Source organism: Dipodomys ordii, unplaced genomic scaffold (genome assembly GCF_000151885.1).
Source record: "Dipodomys ordii isolate 6190 unplaced genomic scaffold, Dord_2.0 Scaffold51, whole genome shotgun sequence".
Taxonomy (NCBI): domain Eukaryota; kingdom Metazoa; phylum Chordata; class Mammalia; order Rodentia; family Heteromyidae; genus Dipodomys; species Dipodomys ordii.
Window position 1 is genome coordinate 4,530,722 of NW_012267267.1, and position 25,008 is coordinate 4,555,729.

A 25,008-nucleotide genomic window follows, 5' to 3' on the forward strand; every position below is an offset into this window, starting at 1 on the left:
TTTTGTTTTTGTTGGTTGTGGGGGCTGAACTCTGGGCGTGGGCACTGTCCCTCAGCTCTTCAGCTCAAGGCTAGCACCCTACCACTTGAGCCACAGGGCCACTTCCTGTTTTTTTCTGCTTATGTGGTGCTGAGGAATTGAATTCAGGGCCTCGCATGTGAGGCAAGCACTCTATCACTGAGCCAACTTCCCAGCCCCTAAATGTTTTGTAATCTATGGTCTTGAATGTAAAGCAAGAGAACTAGCTGCACAGAACTGTAGATTGATGCCCAAGCTCTGCTAGTCTTAGAAGCCTGAGGACCTTGCATCAGAAATAGATTTCGCTCGTGTCTGTCAGCAGAGAGGGGGGCTGGATGGCTATCCTGCCTTAGGCTCTCTGAAGGATAAGCATGAGGAAAAGAGTAAGAGGCAGACCTGAAACACAACTGCTCATTGCCAGGCATTGGTGACTTCAGAAGTGGCGCTGTGGCTCAAGTGATAGAGTGCTAGCCTTGAGCACAAAAGCTTGAGGACAGGGACCAGGCCCTGAGTTCAAGCCCCAGGAGCAACATATGTGTGTGTGTGTGTGTGTGTGTGTATACACATAATTCAGCTCAGATATGATATAGGTCCTATTCTCTCAGTCAACACAAATTCAGAGCTGTATCTGACTATAAGACATGGATGTAGTTCTCTCTACCTGTTAGAAGGCATGGTAAGTCATGGATGGGACTCTTGGCAGAGATTACTCATTGTTGTTCTTCCCAGAGAAGCTCAGAGTTAGCCCTAAAATTGTCAACATAAGTGCCTGGACTACCTTCGACTCAATCAGAATCGGCATCAGAAGTGACACGTACTGGGCATCCTTGCTCCAGAGCAATCACTAACAAACGTGACTGTTATCACAGCTGTATGAAAAATTATAACTTCTTAGGACCATCCTTGGAATGTACCAGAAAGTCTCTTAAGATCTCTTATAAATTGCTCAGACATAGCAATACAACAAAGCATCTACCCCACCCCACCTGGGACCTGGATGAAAGAATAGATGTATACAGCACATACTCTTTTGACTGCACTGGTACATGAGCTGGCTGACTTGAATATGTGAACCAAATTCTATTTCCTTATCTATCACATGGTGGAAATGATAGCTTTGTGGTTGAAAGTAAGGGTTCTGGGCTGGAGATGGAACCCAGTGGTAAATTGTGTGCTTAGCTTGTGCCTAAGGCCTGGGGTTTGATTACCACCACTACCAGAAAGGAATTTTTTTTAAGTAAGGGTTCTAATACCAGACAGTTGAAGCTTAAATCTCTGCTTTACTCCTTGGCAGCCATAGGAACTTACGAAATAACTGTTTCTTCACCTGTTGTTCACCTGTTGTTCTATTCCATAGAATTACTATGAGATTTAAATGAGCTAATTCATGTTAACTGCAGAGAAAAGTACCAGATACCAAGTTCTCAGAACATACAGACTATACCATTTCATGACTGTTCACTAATACCAGTCTCTCAAATTTAGAAAGAGTGAAGAATGAAATATATATATACATTTACAAATACACAAAAGTAGCACCTCATAGTTGTTCAAAAAGTAACATTGCAATTTGTTGTGTTTCAAACCATTTTTATAAAGGGATGCATCATTTTTTAGTGTGGTAAACAGCACAAAATAGTCTTATTTACTCATTCGTGCCTGTGCCATAATGGAGAACATTCGGTACTGTGCCCCAGAAGTGGGAGTGGGCTTAGCTCCTCAATAACTTCCATCCTCTTCCTTCAAACCACCCCTACGAACTGCATACTAAGTAAAAACAGCTTCAAGGCATCCCTAAACCATATGTCATCTTTTACACCCCTTCCAAGCTGATTGCCACCCCAAAGCCTCTCCCACATCCAATTTCTAAAATTCCCCCTGGGGGCAACTGAGCTCCACGAGAAGGTATGTTGAGCTGATATATACACAAGAAACCTGGAGTAATTACTCCTCCAAACACCCATCCACACACATTTAACAAGTCACAAGTGGACTTAGATAACACAAATGCAGTATTTCTCAACCCATGGTGTATTCCTGTGGGGAAATGAAGTGAAAGAGATCTGGTTCTCCCTAAACACTTCAGCACGCGTGAAGTTCCCAGGCAGACACTGCCTTCCCTCATCACAGACACCTCAAGCATCTTCTCCTCATCTGATTCTGCACATGACTTTTCATAACGTTGACGATGGGGGTTGGGCATCAGCCTGCCATGGAAAACAAACCGGATGCCTTTCAACAGCCATGCTCCAAATGCAAGTAAAACAGCTTTTACCAAATCATTCTACAATTCCCACTTTGGTCCTCAGTACCAAAATTACGGTGACCAACTGTCTCTATTTGCAAGGGGCTATCCCAGCTTTAACAATGAAAGGCCCTTTGTCCAAGGCATTACTGGAGCTTTTGTTTACCAAAATTAACACAAAGATAGTAGCTGGATGCTGATGGCTCACACCTGTAATCCTTGCTACTTGGGAGGCTGAGATCTGAGGATTGCAGTTTGAAGCCAAGCCAGGACAGAAAAGTCTGTGAAACTTTTATTTCCAATTTACCAAGAAAAAACCAAAAGTGACTCAAGTGGTAGAGCACCAGCCTTGATCTGTAAAGGTTAAAGACCAGCAGCCAGGCCCTGAGTTCAAGCCCCAGTGTTGGCACAAAAACACATAAGATAGTGAAATAAAAGCTAAAAGGTATTGATCCTGAGTTCTTCGGTATTGCTTAAGCACAAATAGAGATAGTGATTAAGTGGTCCTGTATCTCAAGTACTTTCTAGGGCTTGAGATTTTATAGTTTTATTTTAGAAAGAACACAATCCTGAAATCTAGAGAAGCACATGGCTTCACCCTTTAAAAAAAGATGAATCGAGTATTTCTTGAGCTAAGGCTTTTCTAGGTGAAAATAACAATTTTTAAGTGAGAAATTTCAGGAATTCAAGTCACTGAACTATACTGCCCACCTCTTTCTTCCTGTTTGATCTTTGAAGATTACCATTCAGTATTTTCCATGACATTTATATTGAGGAAGGAATACAAGATTATTAAAAGCAGAGAAACTCAATATTGAGAAAGCACATCAAAAGGTCTTCAAGACAAGAGATCATATGATTTGAAACCAAAGTTACTAGAAGCATGTGGGCTGCCCTTCATTTTCTAGTTAACAGCGTGGCATACGTCAAAATGGGATTTAAAACACTTCTCACAGTGGAGCTGACATTTGGTGAGCCTCCACCTTCGTTTGCTCTTGAGGATGGGAGTTCAAATCCAAATGAGGTTAACACTTTGTACTGGAACATATTCCTGGTGAAGGAGGAAAACAGTCTTTTAGTAAGTAAAATGAAAACATCTGTTGGGAGTCCTGAGGGAAAGAATTATTTTTAAAAGAGTGGAGAGGGGATGCATAGTTTGAAAGCTAGAGACAGCCTCAGCAATGCTGCAAATGTCAGGCAATTCCACCCTCCACTGTGCTCCTAAACCAGGAAGGTGAAAGTTTATATGTAAGTGTTAGTTTGATCTTTAATTTTAAAGATTTCGTACCCTGGCATACACCTTCACCCTGTCTAAATCCAGATGCTAATAACCAGAAACATGATCTAAAAATCATAGAACCAGTCTTTGGACTAGTTTGCTCCAAACTAATTTTCCCTTGTGATAGATGTTACATGTATGTGTTTGTAAATATGTATAGATATGTGTATATCAATACCTATATCTATAGATAGTTGATAGATAGATAGATAGATCCATTTCCAGTTCTTTACACAGCAAATCTGGGTAAACTGAGACCAGTAAGTAGTCAACTTTCTGCCACACAACTTTCCTTGGTCAATAGTTATATATTCTGGATAAGAACTTGAATTAAGCTGGGTGCCAGTGGCTCACACATGGAATCCTAGCTACTTAGGAGATTGAGATCTGAGGATCAAAGTTCAAAGCCAGCTGGGGCAGGAAAGTTCATGAGACTCTTATCTCCAATTGACCATCAGAAAACTGGAAGTAGAGGTATGTCTCAAAGTAGTAGAGTGCTAGACTTGAGCAAAAGAATTCAAGGATAGCACCTAGGCCCTAATTTTAAGCCCCATGACTGACAAAAAAAAAGAGTTGTATTATGTTGGGGCACAGCGGCTCATACCTATAATCCTAGCTACTTGAGAGATAGAGACTAGGAGAATTGTGGTCAAAGGTCAAGCCCAAAGAAAAAAATTTATGAGACTCGTGCACACTGGTATTTCCAGTTGTGCCTTTTAAGTACAAATAACAGGATTGCAGTTCAGGCCTGGACCTATTAGAAAACTAAAGGCCTGTTCAGTATGGCCCAGACATGGCCTGATGAAACTTTCTGCTCAAATTCTCACAGCTTGTCAGCTGTTTTGGACAGGAATTCTGGTCCTCTTCAAAGCTCATGTGCATATGGCAATGGTTGGACTGAGGCTCTGGCATTCTTCTTACCCTCAGCCAGTTGCTGCTCTCTGCATCTGAAGACTATCTATACTTTACCATACTGGTTTTCATTTTCAGAGAATCTTTCCTTTACCTGGAGTACCACACACACACACACACACACACACACACACACACCTTGAACCTCTGCCTTCCTGAAGAACCCAGACACACCCTGATGAAGTGAGATGCAGTCTGGAAAAATCTTTCCTCTAAAAATATACCATAGAACTCAATCACATAAACAAAATCCAACATATTCACAGTCTGGAGGATTGTACAAGGTTTACAGACCCTGAAGGTTAGTTTAGAATTCTGCCTCCTCTGAAAGTATACTGCAACATTTCTGTTTTCAAATCTCCAGGCCATAGTTTTAGGGAGAAAGACCATGAGCAAAAGCCCAACAAGCAACTGGACTTACTGAAACTGCCTCTCCATTTGAAGGCACAAAAGTACTAAAAATCAACATAAAGCAATTGTTTACTAGTTAGTAATACTTTTGGACAAATTACAGAGTAAAATAACTATATAAATTGCAAAACTCAGAGACAGCTTTTAATGAATGACTTAAGGTAGAAGAGAAGATTTGGTACATGTTTAGTTAATAAGTATGTAGACAGACACTGTCTTATATAACACAATCTGGCTTTTATGGATTAACCCCGTGAGATTCAGAAGATGGAAGTACAGACAGAACAGATAACAAAATCCCCAGACAATTACCATCAACTACTGAGACTCACACTAATCTATATCAGAAGGCCTGGGTGTTCACTTCATACAATGTAAGACACTTGTGAGGCTGTATAGCCTAGTGGTTGAAACACTGGCTCTGCAGATCCATATCTTGGGTTTGCATTTAGTCTCTGCTACATCCCATAAGCTGTGTGACTTCAAGCAAAAAGCCTATTGTCTTTGGGCCTCAGTTTCCTAATCTGTAAATTAGACCCATGAGAGTCCTTAGATCCTAGAGTTGTTTTATGAGGATGAAGTTAATTTCCATGAATCACCTAAAACAATATCTAGCACATGAAAAATGTTGGCTGTCGTAACTCAACGCTAGTCAGTGATTAAGCCTTTGGCAGATGTTATTCCTTTTTATTCTCACAACGATCCCACAAGTATCATCATTGTTTCACAAAAACAGATGAGGAAAAAAATGTAGTCATTGGAAATCTAAATAACTTCTTCAGGGCTATGCACATAAGCTACTAAGACATAGCTATGCTAAAATACAAGCCAGATTTGTCTTGAGAGTACCTGCTTTTTACCATAGTAAATACATAGTAGAAATACTACAGGTAGGAATTTATTTATTTTCCAGATTCTTCTGGCTTATCCAAAAAACAGCCATGCACCCTAACAAATCTGATGAACAGGCAGATCAGGACATGGTTTAGGAATGGATCATGTAAGATTGTGACATCAATAATATATTGGAAACATTTGTAAAACAATCATTTGCGAAAGGTGATTCCATGCAGACAAATATATTTTTGGCTAGGCCTCTACTTATAAATTTCACATTTCAAGTGATTCATCTATCTGAACAGCTGATGCTATTAATCAAAGAAAGTAAACTTACCTAGATGCTACATGTACACCAGATGCTATGCACACACAAACACTCCCTCTCTTTCTCCCTCTCATTCTCCCTCTTTCTCTCACTCATTCATTTCCTCTTGCTTCCTCTTCTCACCAAAGCCTTGGTCCCATTTCCAGCTTAGGAACCTCCAGAACTAAAGCACATCTCCCATAAGCCATGAGCTGAGGTAAATGCTAGCCAGCCAGTGAGTACACTGTACTCACCCTTATCTGTACTTCCAAACACTACAGTGTCAACCTGCACACGCTGCCTGGCCGGCAGCTTTGCTTCTCCCAAACATTACAGGTGTTCGAACTTTTCAGTCTCCTCAGTTACACCAGTTTTAACTTATTTTCATTTCGGTGTCCTCGGGGTTTGGGTTATAATCTATTTCCTAATTGCAGCTCTGAAGCTTCTCTGCTTTGGTGGCTCTTGCTCTTAACCAGAGTCTTTCTGACTCATGGCAGGCTGTCTGTCATTCTCCTTCAGACCTGAATCCTCCATATGCCTTGGGGCATATGGATCTCACATTTCTCCATATTACTGTATTGTCTAGTTCCTTTGCTTATGCCTTATTCTCTGATGGAACGTTACTCATCTGACTCTAGAACTATTTTTTTCCTGCTTAGGTCCCTTCAATCAGCTGGCATTGATGTCAGGTGCTTGGGACTGGAATGTCCTGACAAGTCATGATGCCCTTGGCCATTTATGTTCTAGTGGGAAAATTACACAGACAATTTCAAAGTTATATGGGAATAATATACAAAGATAAGCCCAGGTTAAACTAGAACACAACCCATCCAGATGGTTCAGGAAAGCTTCAAAGAAGAATTTATGTGTTTCAGATGTGTAAGAGTTGACAATCAGATAAGAGAGGAAAGAAGCCAGGCTTGTAATTCTAGACACTCTGAAGGTATAGGTAGGAAAGTTCATCATTTGAAGCCAGCTCTGGCAAAGTTGTCAAGATCCCATTTGAAAAAAGAAAGAAAGAAAAAAAGAAACGGGCTGGGTAGGTGGCTCAATGGTAGCGTGCTTGCCTCACATGCATGAGGCCCGGGGTTCGATTCCTCAGCACCACATAAACAGAAAAAGGTGGAAGTCGTGCTGTGGCTCAAGTGGTAGAGCTCTAGCCTTGAGCTGAAAAGCTGAGGGAAAGCGTGCAGGCCCAGAGTTCAGGCCCCATGACCAACAACAACAACAAAGAAACTAAAAGCAAAAGGACTGTGGACATGATTCAAGTAGTAGAGCATTTGCCTAGGAAGCTTGAGGTCCTGAGGGCAGTCCCCAGTAACACCAAGAAGGAGGTGGCAGGAGGAGGAAGTGGAGGAGGGAGAGTCCGGGAGTCAAGGCAGAAAAGATAGCTGGAGCTAGACAAGACGGTACACGTATGAAAAGGCATGTGGTTCAATGCTGTAGTCCCTCAAGTCTGAAGCTGAATGGGCCTCAATAAGTAAGAGAAAGAGGAACAGCATAGAAAAGGCTCTGCCTTACCATGCTAAGCAGCTCAGTTTTAAGTCTGTACAGCATGATTTCTTAAGCTTTTTGCCAATGCATAGTATTAAAATTAGTGAATTTCATAGATTCTGATCCAAAACTAATGTGTGCCTATGAGCACATACATACTCATACAAATGCACACATGTAAATTTGCCCATGATTTCACTCACTGTACCTATACATCCCTAGAAGTCAACCCATATTTAAAAGGTGGAAGATGGAAATAGGCTGAGAGGTAAAAGGAAACCCTTGAAGTGTTTACGCAGAGAATTAGATAAGCACATATTTGTTTAAGTGCAATTCTACAACAGGCAGGAAACACGGTGCAAAGACATTCTGTAGCTTGACAAGTGATGACAAAGTTGTGATCTGAGTGCTGACGAAACGTTATATAGGCTACGTGTCATGGGGAGTGGTAGAAGGTAGAAGTGACGAAAAAGAGGAGACAAATGATTTCAGGTGTCCATTTTAGAAGACTGTTAGTCGGGTAGGAAGGACTTTAAAAAAAAAAAAAGAAGAAGAAGGGTAAAAGCAAAAAAAGAGATCATCTCCGAGTGTTCCTTCATGTGAAAGTATCTGTGTCCCACATCCTGGGACCTGGGGCTGCACCGCAGACCCTCCACACGAGGAGACCACGTAGAGACCACGGGGGGGGGGGGGAGGGGGGGGTAGGATGGAGTCTTGTCCTGAACGCCATCAGTATTGGCCTTTCAAAGTGAAACTGCTCATCGATTGGCTGTGGCGGTAACCAGAGGCCGCATCCCGCCGCTGATTGGACGAGAGACGGCCACACCCCTACCTTCTTTCTCCTTTCCCACGGAAGTCTGTTGCCAGGCAACGGGTTTGCTTTCCCCAGTTAAAAAAAGTCCCCTTTACACCTGCGAAGGAGGCCCGACCACCTGCCAGGGCTTAGACTTTTCACGCCCTCTCCACGCAGCAACAGCCCGGGAGTGTCTCCGTTGTGCACCGAAGCTTCTCGGAGGACTATGGACTGGCACCGCAGTGACTGCTGCGCCACAGATGAGTTAAGACCCCTATTTTCTTCCTAGAAAAAAGAAGAGGAAAATTGCTCCAAACTCAGTAGTTATTCATCTCGGGAGCATTTTAGGTTGACATCTAGTTAACTGGGTGACGGAAGGTAACTCGAAATCAGCAAGACCTGAAGCATTGGCGTCCAGGTGACGACCCCGCTGCTTTAGTATGTACTGTGGAACTTACATCTTGCTGGAAAGAGACTTCAGAGAACTGAGGCAGAACAATTTCGTGGTAAGTACTCTGGAGGTGGGAGGATTTGTTTCATGAGCTAAGATTTTTTGAAGAAGTAGCTTAAAGCCATGCTTCTTAAAATCATCTAATGAAGTCTAATTTGCTACTGCTGTATTGTTACTTGATGAATTAGGGTCATAATAATCATTACTACAGAGCTAGGCATTGAAGGCTCACGTCTATAATACTAGCTGTGCAGGAGGCTGAGATCTGAGGATCAGGGTTGGAAGCCAACCCCGGGTAGAAAAATCCATGAGACTCTTATCTCCAATTAACCACCAAAAAGCTGAAAGTGCAGCTGTGGCTCAAATGGTAAGAGCACTAGCCTTGAGCAAAAAGCTCAGACACAGATTCAGGCCCCAGTAACACACACATACAAATAAATATGAATTCAAGATGATAATGACTAACAGTATTGAGTACCTTTGAAGTTAAGTCTTGAGTTTCATGCTCTGTCTGTCACATACTAAGTGCAAGATTGTTCTCAATGATAAATACCACTATGAACTAAATAGTATTTCATTTTATCCAACCGAAAACCTAAGGCTACAAAAATGTCCATAAAGATTTGGCCCTAGGACTCCATTAGAAGGTTTTTCTGACTCTCAACCTTTTCTCTTGTGTTCTGTTACTTGCTGTAACAAGTATATATATATATATATATATATATATATATATATATATATATATATATATATATATATATATATATATTCTGGTATAAAGGCACTACCTTTATACCAGAATAACAAATAAAACCCTCTCTCTTGCAACATTTTCACAGAGGAAGGCAATTCCCTTTTGTTCCAAAAGACAGCAAAGACGTTTTGGTGACCATTGGTGCCATAGCTGAGTTATAGAAGAGAGTGAAAGAGGGGAAGGTACTCAAAGCAAAGAACAGGAGAAAAGGCATACACAGAATAAGAGTGTAGAATGCAGATGCTCTGAACAGGTGCACTCTGAGTTCAATATTGGTGTTTTCACTTCTACTATAAGAGGGTTAAAAAGAAAGAAGGCCAGGCATCAGTGGCTTATCCTGTAATCCTACCTACTCAAGAGGCTGAGGTCTGAGGATCCAGGTTCAAGACCAGCCTAGGAGCATTATTTACCATAGCTAAGATATGGAACCAACCCAGATGCCCCTCAGGAGATAAATGGATCAAGAAAATATGGTATGTATATGTATATGTATATGTATGCCATATATATGGTATATATATGTATATATGCCATATATACATATACATATATATACATATATGCCATATATACATGTACACATATATACCATATATATGGTATACGTATACATATATATACCATATATGCCATATATACATATACATATATATACCATATATATGGTATACATATACATATATATGCCATATATATATACATATACATATATATACCATATATGGTATATGCCTTCTATGCCTCCATCAGAAATATAGACATATAACCATCAGATATATAGCAATTCCCACATCAACAAAAAAGTAAGTAATCAAGAAAAATGTTAGAGTTTTTGAAATTCAAAGTAACCTGGTAACTGACTTTCAAAACTATAATAAATAATTTGTCTTCTTTGGTTTTATTTTTAAATTAAAGGGTATTTCTGCCTCTCCTGTAAGTGACAATATGTTGAAATGGGAAGCTGAAATTGAAGGTTTACAGGATTCAATGTGGCAAGGTATATGTTTTCAAAACTAATCTATTCCTTTTTTATTTGTATACCATTAATATCTTGTATTAATATAATTTGTGTAATTATATTTATTTAATATTATTTATATAATTATGTGTATGTTACATTACAGTACATAATTTTTTGGAATTCTTTAAATGTGTAAGTTTACATCATATCGGTTCTCTAGAAGTACTCAGATATTATTTTCTCTAGAAGTTTAAAAGTACTCAGATATTATTTGCCATTTGCCAACACATTGAAAATTTTAAGTGTTTGCCTATATGTCAAATTTTAATGGTATGTGTATGCACGTGGGGTGAGGGAGTATTAAAGACCAAACCCAGGGCAACACACATTCTAGATAAGTACTCTACCACTGAGCCACATGCCAGGGATCCAATGTTATTACATTTCTAAGAAGCAAACGCAATGAAGAACATCAAGCAAGAATATCTTGTAACATTCTTCCAAGACATCAAAAAATTAAAATTCCTATTGGTTTTGAGATCCTACAGTTACTTTCTTCTCATTTTCCCCTCTATGATTTTCCCCCAGATTGCCTTAAGGCAAGTTCTCAGAAAAGATTGTCTGGCTGGCTATAAACTATAGTGACCATGTGTTATGTCATCTGCAGATTAAAAAGATAGATTCCTGAGTGAGATAGGGAGACTAGCTGATAATGACAATAACATATAATATGTGTTACTATGAATTTTGACTACCATTTTGAATATATATATATATATAGAGAGAGAGAGAGAGAGAGAGTGGTTAGTTATAATGGCAGACATCAAGAAGGACTTTACAAGGAAGTACCATTTGAGTTGAATACTGAAGAATATGTAAGAATTTGCCAAGTTCACAAGAAGGCAAGCAGATTTACAGGTGCAAGAGGGTACAGCAGGTTCTGGGAAGGCTGAGTTTAGTCAATATGAGATAGCTACAGGGAGGCAGCATTAGAGGGGCTCAGGTAGTGGATGGAAAGAGCTGGGAGGAAAAAGACCAAAATGAATGCTCTTAGGTTGTAAGGTGTCACTTCTACTATTCACAGGGGTCTATGCACTATAAAGCAATTTACCTAAGAAAATCATGGAAAGGCTTTACTATAGCAGAAACTCTAGTATTAATCAGGTTAGAGGTAAATCATATGATATTTTGGTAAACCTATATTTCTGTATCACAGGATTGCGTTTCCAATTGGTATTAACTTTTCCATCAGAATATAACCATGTGCCTCCAGTTGTAAAATTTACGTCCATTCCTTTTCATCCAAATGGTAAGGACCAAATGAGATTATTTTCCATGTTTTTAAAAAAATCTTTACATTGTTTTGCCAAGGGAGTTGTTTCAATTCAACGTACACCTCATTTGTACAATGCATCTTGAATGTTGTCAACCCGGCCTTCACTCCCCCCATCTATCCCAACACCACCCATTCCCTCAGTTTACCTAGTTTCATTTTCATTTATACACATTGAGTATTATAATTTTATTTTCCCACTATTCCTCTCTCCATTCATCCTCTCCCTTTCCATTAACCCTTGCTTTCCTCAGACTAAATGTGTTTTACCTTCCTGATAGTCATTTTGTTAAACTGTTAATCATTCAAAGGGGTTGCACCTTGGAAATACACCCCAGAGAACACCATACTTTAAACAGTTTGATTGTATATATATGCATATGATCCTCTATGTTTTTTTGTTTTTGTTTTTGTCGGTCATGGAGCTTAAACTCTGGGCCTGGACGCTGTCCTTCAGCAATTCAACTCAAGGCTAGCACTCTACCACGTGAGCCACAGTGCCACTCCCAGTTCTGTAGTGGTTTATTGGAAATAAGGGTCTCTGAGACTTTCCTGTCCCAGCTGGCTTTGAACTTCCATCCTCAAATCACAGCCTCCTGAGTAGCTAGGATTAAAGGCATGAGCCACCAGTGCCTGGCTTCTCTGTGTTTTTATATGTATTTTTATTTTACAGCTAACTTCTACATATGAGAGAAAACATGTAGATTTTTCATAACCAAGGCTAAGTTTTTCTAGTGCTAGTATTTACTAATCATGTTTCTTTGTAACAGCTGGATTGTAATTATAAAAGTGGGGATTGTCATTGAGGAAAATAAAAAGGCAAAAGTGGCAGTCACCTTGAAGCCTAATTCAACATTTTGCCACTTCCTTTTTTCTATATACATTTTTCATGTAGTTGGGATATTACATATAAGGTTTTGCATCTCACCTTTTTATTTAAAATTATACAAGCATTTTTCCTGCACCATTAAACGTTCTTCAAAAGTCATTTCAAATAGCTCAATAATGCACTTAATCATCCTTGTACTAGTCACTATTTTAGTTGGATCTGATTTTTCATTATCCTAAAAAAGTGGTACACTAAACAAATTGAAATTTTAGAAAAAAATAACAAGAAAGATTTCTGCACTAAGTTATATACAAAGTGATTTCTTGAAGGATCACAAATCAAAATTTTTAATGCTCAGAAAGAAGACCATCTAATATAATTTTTATGGGCTTGTTGAGGAAGGTCCTTCTAAGCATGATAAAATCCAGAAACTATTGGAAAAGCATGCCATCGTAAACTTCATAAACTTTTAAAACCCTCTGTAGCCAAGCAGAGATTTGAAAAATTGACTTTTGCAAATGGAGTAGAAAATATTTTTATTATCTTTAAATTAGCATAGGTTAATAACATGTAGGATTTTTTTTCACTGCAGTCATTCCAGAGATGTGTTCAGGGTATTTTAAACAAGATCACTTGTTCATGTGGTTGAATCCACATTTGTGAGACCCCCAAGTGTAAGCAAGCTACTAATCTCCATCTTCATTAGGATAGAGTTTTTAAGTAAAATAACCTACATGATATGTATTGCCTGTAAACAGAATAAGGAAATCTCTGAAAGCTAGACTTTTGGGTAATTTCTATATCCCTTGAATCTTTTTTTTCTTTATTTTATTTTATTTTATTTGTGAAGATACTGTACAGAGGGGTTACAATTACATGGGCAGGATAATGCGTACATTTCTTACCAAGCATTGCAGCCTCCTCCTTTTGTTTACCCTTCACATCCCTTTATCCCTTGAATCTTTATTGCTGGGCACAAAACAGGTGCTCAGATCTCTGTGGATAAGTATTTCTATCAGTTAAGATGTTGGCAATGTATTGTTGAATGAAAAGCCATTCTGAACAACAAAACATAAAACATTCATATAATAAATACCCTGTATGAATATGGTTATTTATATGTACATGTGTTCATTTAGACCACTTGGTAATAACTAAAGAGGAGCAGGCAGGGAAGCATTTATATTTTACTTTATATTCTCTTGTGTTTTAATGTAGTTTCCAAAAATACATTATTATTTTCTGTAATTTGTGTGTGTGTGAGCATGCACACACACACACACACACACACGCATGCATGCATGCCATTACGGGGACTTGAGAACTCATGGTCTGAGTGCTGTCCTTTAGCTTTTCCACTCAAGGCTAGAGCTCTACTATGTGAGCCACAATTCTATTTCCAGCATTTTTTGCTGGTTAATTGAAGATAAAAGTCTCTCAGACTTTACTGCCCAAGATGGCTTTGAACAGTGGTTCTCAGATCTCAGTTCTCTGAGTACTTGGAGTTATATAGATTTGAGCTATGAGTATCCAGCTTAAAACTTATTTTGACACAATACAAAATTACCTATGAGGGGCTGGGAAGGTGGCTCAGTGGTAGAGCACTTGCCTTGTATGCATGAGGCCCTGGGTTCGATTCCTCAGCACCACATAGGCAAAACAAAAAAGCCAGAAGTGGCGCTGTGGCTCAAATGGTAGAGCGCTAGCCTTGAGCTGAAGAGCTGAGGGACAGTGCCCAGGCCCAGAGTTCAGCTCCCACGACCGGATCAAAAAAAAAAGACAAAATTACCTATGAAACAGCTAAAACTACATGATAGAAGCACTGGGACAAGCATAGTGTTTCTTACTAGAGAGAAGAAATAAAAGAAAGAATACATGCAATATTTACCTTAATTTATTAGTTTTATTTTAAATAAGTCTTAAATAATAACTTCATTAAGTGTATATATTGATAATAAGTCAATATATTATTTTAATACAGTGGACCCAAATACTGGTCGGCCCAGTATAGATTTTTTGGATAACCCTGCTAAATGGAATCCAAGCTATACACTGAGCAGTGTCTTACTTGCACTACAGGTAAGTATAGATTTTCTGTAAGGCTTATATATTTGTGTTTGCGTATGTATTTGCATGTGTGTATATATTGTGTTATGTATTATTTATGTGTGTGAGAGACAGACAGACAGACAAGACTGAGAGACAGAGACTGATAATTTTTGTTTTTAAGACATAGTCTCATTATATAACCCAAAATGGCTTGACCTCTCAATTTTCCCATCTCTGCCTGCTGGGATTTTAGTTGCCTGCCACCATGCTCAGCTTAAAATTTTCTTTATTTCTTTTTCCACTTTCTTCTCTTTTCCTTTTCCTTTCCTTTTTCCCTTTCACTTACTTTCTCATCCTTACTTCCTTTGTTGTTGTTGATGATGATGATGATGATTGTGGGCCTTGAACACAAGGCCTAGGTGCTGTCCCTAAGCATTTTCTGCTCAAGGCTAATGCTCTACCACTTGGAGGCACAGCACCACTTCAGGTTTTCTGGTGGCTACTTGGAGATAGGAGACTTTCCTGAGTAACTAGGATTGCAGGCATGAGCCACCAGCAACTGGTTTACAATCTTAATTTCTTTGAAAGTTTGTATCTCCCTGTGCAGTGCAAATGTAAATATCAACACCCTTCCATAGAATGACTGCTGAAGCATAAGCTGTTCTTAACTGGATATTATAAAATGCCAGTCTGGCTTTGAACCAAGATCCTTGGATGTCAGCCTCCTGAGTAGTGAGGATTATAGGTGTAAACCACCAGCACCTAGCTTCTTCCTTTTTTGTAATAGTATTGGGGCTTGAACTCAGGGTCTGGACATTGTTTCTTAACTTAAGGCTGGCACTCTACACTTGAGTTGCAGCTCCATGTCTGGCTTTTTGGTTGTTAATCGAAGGCAAGAATCTCACAAACTTTCCTGCCCTGGCTGTCTATGAATTATGATCCTCAGCTTCCTGAGTAGTTAGGAGTAGAGATGTGAACCACTGGCACTTGGCAATTCATTCTTTAGTCCTCTGAAATATTCTAGATATTCAACGCACAAAGATTAAAATGTGCAATGTATACTTAAGTGTTTAAAGAATAAAACCATTATTTTACATTAACGTGGATAGTTAAGGCCTTTCGCAACCAAATATACATTTTGTCAAAGAAGAGAATAATTGTATGGTTTGGGTTATAGGTTGTCTTAAGCTTTCTTTGGCTTTTGACCTTACTTGTTGAAGGTACCTTCCCTTCACTCATGGATCTTGCCTTTCTTGCAGGCAAATTGAGTGATCACAACTTAAAATGTTCAACTTTTTCCAGTGTTTCCAACAGTGCTAGTTAGCAGCATTGTCTTATGAGAGTTCATAGCAAACCAAGGGAATAATTAAACCAGGGACTATCTTCTCTTCTGAGATAGATTCCTATTTCCCAAATGCATCCTTTGCCTGTGTGATTGTGGTCCTCAGACACATACCCTCATCCTGTCTTCTATCTTACCCTTAATGCCCTAGTTTCTCATTGGGGGCTAAAATTAATTGTTTTAGTTGTGATTGCTTTAACTACTTGAATTAGACTTAGCAATATTCTATCTAGGGACCTACATATCATCAAAATATCGGGAAATAAATTATTGCATTTGATTGATTAGAACATTTGAGGAATAAACATTTGACTTAATTAAATTTTCTCATGGAAATTATGATACAAAGTCTGTTCCTTATTATAAATGATAAATAAAATAATAGTTAAATTTCTGGCTAGTTATATTAATATAGTGAGTAAAATATACTCTTTTAAAAATATGCTACTCATTCATTCCTTCTATAAACATGTACTTAGTATCTGCCTGTATGTATTTGTGTTCTGGTAAAGAGACATTCTGAGCAAAACCTTTAAGGAAGTGGGTAAGTATGATATGAAGATATCTGGAGTGGACTTTTTTTGATACCTTTGGAGACACATTTTTTATGTCTTTCACCTGAACTGAAGTCTGGAATAAACTGGTCATGTTTTTGAGCTGTAGAATAATTTAATATAATGAAAATTGGGAGCTCAGAGATTAGATTTGTTCTCTTCTCTCAGTTCTTTCACTTGACATCACTGGATATGTTTCTTCATCTTTAGCAATGAAACATGTGATTTGTGAGGTTGACATTAATTAATAAATGTGAAGTTTGGTCCAAGAAAAGCACTCAGCAGTTAATAGTTAATAGCATCATTGTTTTTACTGTTAATCACTAATAAAATGACTGCAAAGCATTGTCAAATATAACATGAAAAGCCAGTAGATAACACAATTTTTCTTTTTTTAATATATTAGTAAAACAAACATACCCACATCACAGAAGATTTTTTTCTGTGAAAGAAAGACAATCATTAATAATAATAAAGAAAAACCCCTAACTCTACTGTTATTTCCTTCTAATCTCTGTGTGTGTGTGTGTGTGTGTGTGTGTGTGTGAGTGAGTGAGTGTGAGTGTATGTGTATGTGCCAGTCCAGGAGCTTGAACTCAGGGCCTGGGCACTGAGCTTCTTTTGCTCAAGGCTAGTGCTCTACCACATGAGCCACAGTTTCAATTCTGACATTTCTGAGTAATTTATTGGGGTTAAGAGTCTCATGGAGTTTCCTGCCTGGGCTGGCTTCAAAATGCAATCCTCAGATCTCGGCCTCCTGAATGACTAGGATTACAGGCAGGAGCCACTGGCGACCAGCTTACAATCTTAATTTCTTTGAAAGCTTATATCTCCCTGTGCAGGGCAAATGTAAGTATCAACACCCATCCATAGAACGAGTGCTAAAGCATAAGCTGTTCTTAACTGGATGTAACTATTGGTACAGCTGTTCACGGAAGAATTCAATTTTTCTGTTTCTCTTTTTCTCTTGGAGAACTTTTTACTACTTTATACCCATACTTAGATAATTTAAAAATTGGGTCTCTTTTTTAAAAAACTATTTTGGCAAGGTATCTGGTTTATCCATTTTAATATGCACTCATGTACTGGCTCTCCAAATCATTAAATATATTTAATGGCTCTGTATACATCATAGGTGTAGGTCTTAGGCACAGTGGCTAATGAGAAGAGTACTGCATAAACCTCACCAGATGTGCTCTCTGCGTAAGATTATCTCGCCAGCAAAAGACTAAAAGCTTGCTCCTGAAGATAAGTTTCATCTCGTTCTTACCTACTTGGAAAGATAAAATGCAATCCCCAATGAATCCTTATTTAAGCAATCACAATATTCTTGGACGTATGGCCCAAATGGGTTTTCCAAACAGGAAAACTCAAGTACCAGCAGAAAATTCTTGTTGCCTTTAAATACCAGATGTTAGATGATTGTTCTCATTAGCAAAAGCCTGCTATGATTTCCATAATTTTGTTCTTTTATGTTTTCTTTTGTTTGAAGACAAAGTCTCCCTACGCAGGCCAGTCTCATCTCAATCTCGCAATCCTCCCTGCCTCTGCTTCCCCAAGCGCTGGGATCATAGATATGCATCACCACGCCCAGCTTCTCCTTAACTTCGAAGTCACAATTAGCACTCTGGCCTGCAACTACATTTAGATATTTGAGTAGTAGTACTTATAGTAGTTGTAACTTTAACCATAGTTTATTCTATAGTCAGCATGTTCTTACATAAACTGTTTAAACCCTGAATTACTGAATAAATATTTGCAATGGGGGCAAGAAACTTTTGAGGTGCCTGATCAAGAAACTGTGGCCTAGCAAAACAACTCTTTGGTGCCTGTGGTCACCTGTTCAGTCCAGTTGTACAGACAGTGTAGTAGGCAGAAATTTGCATGTGTGTGAGATGGTACTGGAGGTTGAACTCAGGGCCTGAGCACTGCCCTTTAGCTTTGTCTGCTCAAGGCTAGCATTCTGTCACTTGAGCCATAGTTCCACTTCTGGCTTTTGGGGAGTTAACTGAAGATGAGTCCCACAGACTTCCTTGCCTGGGTAAACTGGCTTCCAACCATGATCCTCAGATCTCAGCCTCCTGAGTAGCTAGGATTACAGGTGTGAGCTACCATCCTCCAGTTATTGGTACAAACACTAATCTAGGTACTACTGTGCAAGAATTGAAGTGATTAATTAGCTCATCTTAAAATAAGAATGTTGTTGGGGATTATACAAAGAAGCTGTGAACGCCTCAGATGAAAGCAGGGAAAGTCAGAGAAGATAAGGAGGAAAAGGAATGAGGCAGAAGGGGAGGTCGAAGAGTTTTCAAGCATAAGAAGCTTTATCTCACTGTAACTGCTCTGAGATCATAAGCGTGTGGTATGAAGACTGGGGAAGCTGAGGCTGACAAGATACCTAGCTAAAAGCCAGCAAGAAAAGGGGACCTCAGCCCTAAAACTACAAGGAACTAACTTCCTCCAACCCCTGTATGAAGCTTAGAAGCAGAAACTCCCTGCCAGAACCTCCTGATAAAAACCCAGCCAGCTGACACCTGGACTATTGACTTGTTAGTTCTGGAAAAGAGATACTAGTCCAATCATCCTGGATTTTTTGCTGCAGAAATATAAGATAATAAATTTGCATTTTTTCAAATCAAAACAACTCTAAGATATCATCTTACCCCAGTTAGATTGGCCAACATTTTGAATTCTAACAACAAATATTGGTGGGGATGTGGGGGAAAGGGAACCCTACTGCACTGCTTGTAGGAATGTAAACTAGTACAAACACTCTGGAAAGCAGTCTGGAGGCTCCTCAAAAAACTTCATATAGATCTTCCCTATGCCATACTATTCCTTGACATCTACTCTGAGTCTCATGAGCCAGGATACGATAAGGACACCTGTGTACTCATGTTCATTGCCATACTATGCACAATAGCCCAGATGTCGCATAATAGATGAATGGATCCAAAAAAACTGTGGTGTGGTTCCTATATACAATTGAATTATATACAGCCATTAGAAAGAATAAGATAACGTCATTTGAAGGGAAATGGATGGAGCTAGAACAAATCATGTTAAGTGAGGTAAGCCAAGCTCAGAGAGACAAATGGCTCATGTTTTCCCTGATATGCAGAAGTTAGATATAAAACCCACTGGGATGTGATAAAATACACAGAACAGTGAAACCAAAAGAGGATAATCTTGGGAGAGAATCACAAAGATGCAATGACCAAGCACCTCTTCATGTGTATATAATATAATATACATACTGAAATGAACTCCAAAGATATGGAAATCAACGAACTTTTTTCTTAATTTGTTTTTTCCTTTTTCTGATGACTCTGTATTTTTTATCTTATATACAGTGTATTCATGTGTACATCTATGTGAGGGTAGGAGGAAGGCACAGAATCAGAGGGAAAGGGGTGAGAAAGTACAGCAGTAGAGCTCACTGGACATTGATGAAAGTGAACTATGCAACTTATGGGTAGAGATGGGAGGGAGGGAATGGGGGAGATGAGGGAACAGATGACACTATGCAAAAGAAAACGTACTTATTACCTGATGTATATACATATAACCTTGCTGTATATCACCTCTAAAGCAACAATAAAGTACATTAAAAATAAATAAGTTTGCATTTTCTTAAGCTGCTAAATTTGTGGTAAGTGATTGCAGCAGTAATAGAAGACGGCTATGAATACTAAATTATCATTTAATGATTGTGAAGAGTGCAAGACCCCATACATGTACTGTTTATCTATGATCTGATGTGGTCTTTTGTTAAGATGAACAGATTTTATTTTTTACCCTATGCAATGGAAATGTTTCAGCGTTCCTTAGTGTTTAGTTCCTCTTCCATAAAAATGCAATTAATATTTATGTGATAGGAACAAATGGTACCAGAAAGAACATTTACTTTGATCCTAGTGTTTGGTTCAGGAGTATACAATATTAGAACCAAGATAGATCGAGAGTTTATTGGGAGTAGCGACTATGTTATGTCTATCTCCAGCTCAATACATAAGAGTCATTTTGTAAATACTTGTAGGGAGTTGTATATGTTGGTTTGCATTTTCTTTCAAGACAAACCTGAACAAGTGCCTGTTGTATGCTTTCTTTTAGGTTATGCTTTCTAACCCAATGCTAGAAAATCCAGTAAATTTGGAAGCATCCCAAACTCTGGTTAAAAATGAGTATTTGTACAGAAAAATAATTCATACACTTTCCCAGGAGCCAGGACAAGGTAAGAAGTGTTGTTCCTTGGCAATTACACATTACACAGTGTTCTTTAGCATTTATACATTAAACATTAGTTCTTACATTATACATGAAGTATTATGTATTGTTGTTCTTGGCAATTATACATTAAGTATCATTCTGTAACATTTATACATTAAACATTTATACAAATAAGTGATTTAGCAAATAATTATTTTTATAAGGAAATATTTAATTACATTCTGTTTGGGCTTTTTTTTCCAGTACTGGGGTTTGAACTCAGGGGCTTGTTCTTGCTAGGTTCTACCACTTGATCCACTCTACCAGCTGTTTTTGCCATAGTTATTTTTCAGGCAGAGTCTTATGTTTGTGCCCAGACCAGCCTGGACTATGGTCCCTCTATGCTTTCATGTATCTACATTGACAGGTATGTGCCACTGTGCTCGGTTATTTGTTAATTGAGATAGGATCTTTGGGACTTTTTGCCCTAGCTGACCTCAAATCATAATCCTTTCATCTCTATCATATGAATAGCTATGGTTACTGGTGGACTAGAATCTATATCCATTTCAGCAATTAAATACTATTAAAATCTTCCCTACTGTAATTATCAAACCAATCAGTGTGTTCCTTTAATTAAAGATCATCAGAGATTATTTGTTTATGCTAGTCCTGGGGCTTAAATTCAGGGCCTGGGCATTGTTCCTGAGCCACTTTGTGCTCAAGGTTAGCACTTTACCACTTGAGCCATAGCACCACTTCCATTGTGTCTTCCTGAGTAGTTTATTGGAGATAAGAGTCTCACAGACTTTCCTGCCAGGGCTGGCTTTGAACCATGATCCTAAGATCTCAGCCTCCTGAGTAGCTAGGATTATAGGAGTGAGTCTGGATCATCAGAAATCTTAAATTCAATATTTTTATATGTTATCTTTTATGTTCTGGATGGATGGCACCATTGGAGACTCAACCACACATCATAATAAGACATGAAATTTCAACTCTTATGCCCATAGTGGATATTTCCTAGACTTCACACATGTTACTAATCTTTTGCCTATCCCCCTCTTAGTTAGCAAAATATTCAGCATTTTCTTCTGGAAAGTTCCTCCCCAGGTATGCTTTCTAATGATTCCTGTGGAAATGGCACTCAAAGCTCTCCAGTCTTCTGCTTTATTGTCTGATTTTTTTTTTGGATACCCTTGGCATTCAACTAGTGACACCCTTGTGAATCTTTTTGTTCTTGTTATTATTACTAACTTATATTAATTGTACAAAGGGACTTCATTGTGATATTCCTATAATGTGCTTTGGTCACATCTACTCCCTCTACTACTCTTTCTGATTTCCTTGATGAGCTCTTGTGGATACGCAAACCCATCAATAGCTCTCAGCCTTGCTTACCATCTTGTCTAGGCTGGGAGCCGGTGCCTAGGGCACCATGAAGACACTGATGGTTCCATCACTTGATGTGGAAGGATGATGCCCAGATGTGGCAGAGACAGATGCTTTGTGTCAGGAGTGAAAAAGTGGCAGAAAGCTTGTTTGTTCTTAATTGCATAGTAGTACTTCTACAGGGAATTGTATGGGAAAAAAAAAGGACAACAGGAATAAATTAACCACTTGGAAGCGGCCTCTGCTAGAATACTCCAAGAATCTCTCTCACATCCATTTTAAATGCTTATTGAAGGAATCTAGGAAATTCACAGGAAGAATTGTTGTCATATTTTTTAGACAACCCAAAACTGAAACAGATAATTCATTGTATAAACAAGAAACACACGGCAGCTAATGAGATCATCTCTGGAGGCATTCATTATAGCTAGAACCATGTCCTCAGAGTCTGACAGGAGGTACCTGACAGGACGTAGTGAATGAAAACTAGTAGAATGACGGAAGGAGGAATAAAACATAAATTGAGACCTAGACTTTACCTCACCATTTACTTAGAAATAGAATCAACATCTGGTCCCCACAGCCTCTTCCTTAGTGAGGACTTCAAGGAGGAGGTGATGGGCAAGGGTCCTGCCCACTCTTCCAAGTTTAATAGGATGAACAGAGACAGTCCTCTAAGGTCAACAAATTTAAGATTTGCAATACATAGTGAAAGGCTAACTTGACAGCAGAAGCTCCAATTAGTTTAGTACATTTTAAAAATCCTCCTAACAATATACCAATTTTAAAAGAAATTTGTGTCTACAAATGAACTAAGGGATGTCTCATAAAATGTAAGGGCCCCATATGTTTTTTTTTTCTTTCTAGAAGGAATACTTTTTCTGGTTAGGTATAGATATACCCCCCCCGATATATATCCCTATATATGTACATGTGTGTGTATATATATATATATATATATATATATATATATATATATGCTAAATATCAGGAAAAAAAGAAATTTAGTCCAGTAGCATGCCCCACTTAGGAAAAAACAGAGATTTAGCACCATCATTGTAAACCAGCAATCCCAACACTGCTGTAAATATCCTGTTACTTGCCAAAATCACAAGGTTTGGAAAGCTTGAGTTTAACAGGATAGTATAGCATATAGGTGAATTTGCTGAGGTTACACATCTTTCTTTTGCTATTTGTATTTTTGTGCACCTGATAGCCCAGAGACTTTTTAGCAAAGTCTCTAGGTTGCTAGCTTTAACTAAAAATGCTATCACTGGGTGCAGGTGGCTCATTCCTGTAATCTTAGCTACTTAGGAGGCTGAGATCTGAGGATCACGGTTCAAAGCCAGCCTGGGCAGGAAAGTCCATGAGACTCTTATCTCCAATAAAGCACTCAGAAAACTGGAAGTGGCGCAGTGGCTCAAGTGGTAGAATGCTCAACTTGAGCTGAAGAGCTGAGGGACAATGTTCAAGCCCAGAGCTCAAGCTCCATGACCAACAAAATTAATTAATTAATTAAGATGCTACCCAAAAAAACACATTCATAGCTTTGAAGAACACAAAGTGGGAATCCTTTTTTTAATTTTAAATGTTTCTTTTTTACTGTAAAGATACTGTACAGGGGGATTACAGTTATATGATCTTGGTAATGAGTCCATTTCCTATTGAGCACTGTTACCCCCTCCTTTGTTTTTCCCCTACCATCCCTTCCCTCCCCATCTCCCCAACTCCACCCTCTCCCCACAATGTTTGTAAAGTTTGTTTTCTTTTTTTATATTTTTATTGTAAAAATAGGGTACAGAGGGGTTACAGTTACATGAGTAAGGTAATGATTACATTTCCTATCAAGCATTGTTACCTCCTCCTTTGTTTTTCCCCTACCCTCCCTTCCTTCCCCACATCTCCAACTCCCCCTCCCAGCCCCAAGTTGTAAAGTTTGTTTTCTTGTACATCTCATTGTTACAATGGGTCAAACTGTATCCTTGTTTCAGCATTTTGTTATTTCCCTCTCCAAATTAGAAAAATGTATATACAACATGCAGGACACCAGAATCAAATACAGTGAAAACAGAGGTTGTACCATGGAGGAACAACATATAAAGAAACAAAAAAAATCACATAGTACATTATAAGTACATCAAAAAGAACAAGAAGTTGCTGGGTACTGGTGGCTCATGCCTGTAATCCTAGCTACTCAGGAGGCTGAGATCTGAGATCGCAGTTCAAAGCCAGCCTGGGCAGGAAAGTCCTTGAGACTCTTATCTCCAATAAACCACTAGAAAACTGGAAGTGGTGCTGTGGCTCAAGTGGTAGAGTGCTCACCTTGACCTGAAGAGGACAGGGACAGGGCCTAAGCCCAGAGTTCAAGCCCAATGACCAACCAAAAATAAATAAATAAATATATAAAATAAAATAAAATAAAAAGAACAAGAAAGATAAAATCTCTAGTGTCCCTATCTTGGGGTTCATTTCTCATCAGATTATATGGTCATATGTACATAGCTTTTGAACTCTTCTGCTTGTCCTAAACATATACTAGTTATTGCAAATAAGGGAATTGTTTGTCTTGAACATATACTAGATATTGCAAATAAGGGAAACCATGGGACCTGTTTCTTTTGAGTCTGGCTTACTTCACTTAATATAATTTTTTCCAAGCCTTTCCATTTCCTAACAAATGGGGCATAGAATTCATGTATATCTATCTATCTATCTATCTATAGATATAGATATTCATCTACTAAGGGGCATCTGGGTTGGTTCCATATCTTAGCTATGGTAAATAATGCTGCAATAAACATAGTTGTGCTGGTAGCTTTAGTGTGGTCTTGTTTGTAA

The 25,008-nt window shown here is 38.6% G+C and overlaps 1 protein-coding gene across 5 annotated transcripts in view; it reads left to right on the plus strand.

Annotated features, from left to right (window-relative positions):
* The first annotated feature begins 8,393 nt into the window (after positions 1 to 8,393).
* Ube2u (ubiquitin-conjugating enzyme E2U (putative)) overlaps positions 8,394 to 25,008 on the plus strand; it is a 59,938-nt gene continuing 43,323 nt past the window's right edge. For 3 of the 5 annotated variants that reach the window (XR_001175220.1, XM_013020562.1, XM_013020565.1), the window contains exons 1-5: positions 8,394 to 8,802; positions 10,417 to 10,498; positions 11,679 to 11,771; positions 14,606 to 14,703; positions 20,683 to 20,803. Coding sequence is in view for 4 of the 5 variants with exons in the window: in XM_013020562.1 (XP_012876016.1) it covers positions 8,737 to 8,802; positions 10,417 to 10,498; positions 11,679 to 11,771; positions 14,606 to 14,703; positions 20,683 to 20,803 (460 nt within the window). In the remaining variant the exon portion in view is untranslated. The remainder of the gene's footprint in view (positions 8,803 to 10,416; positions 10,499 to 11,678; positions 11,772 to 14,605; positions 14,704 to 20,682; positions 20,804 to 25,008) is intronic. The other 2 variants (XM_013020563.1, XM_013020564.1) reach the window with 2 other exon arrangements.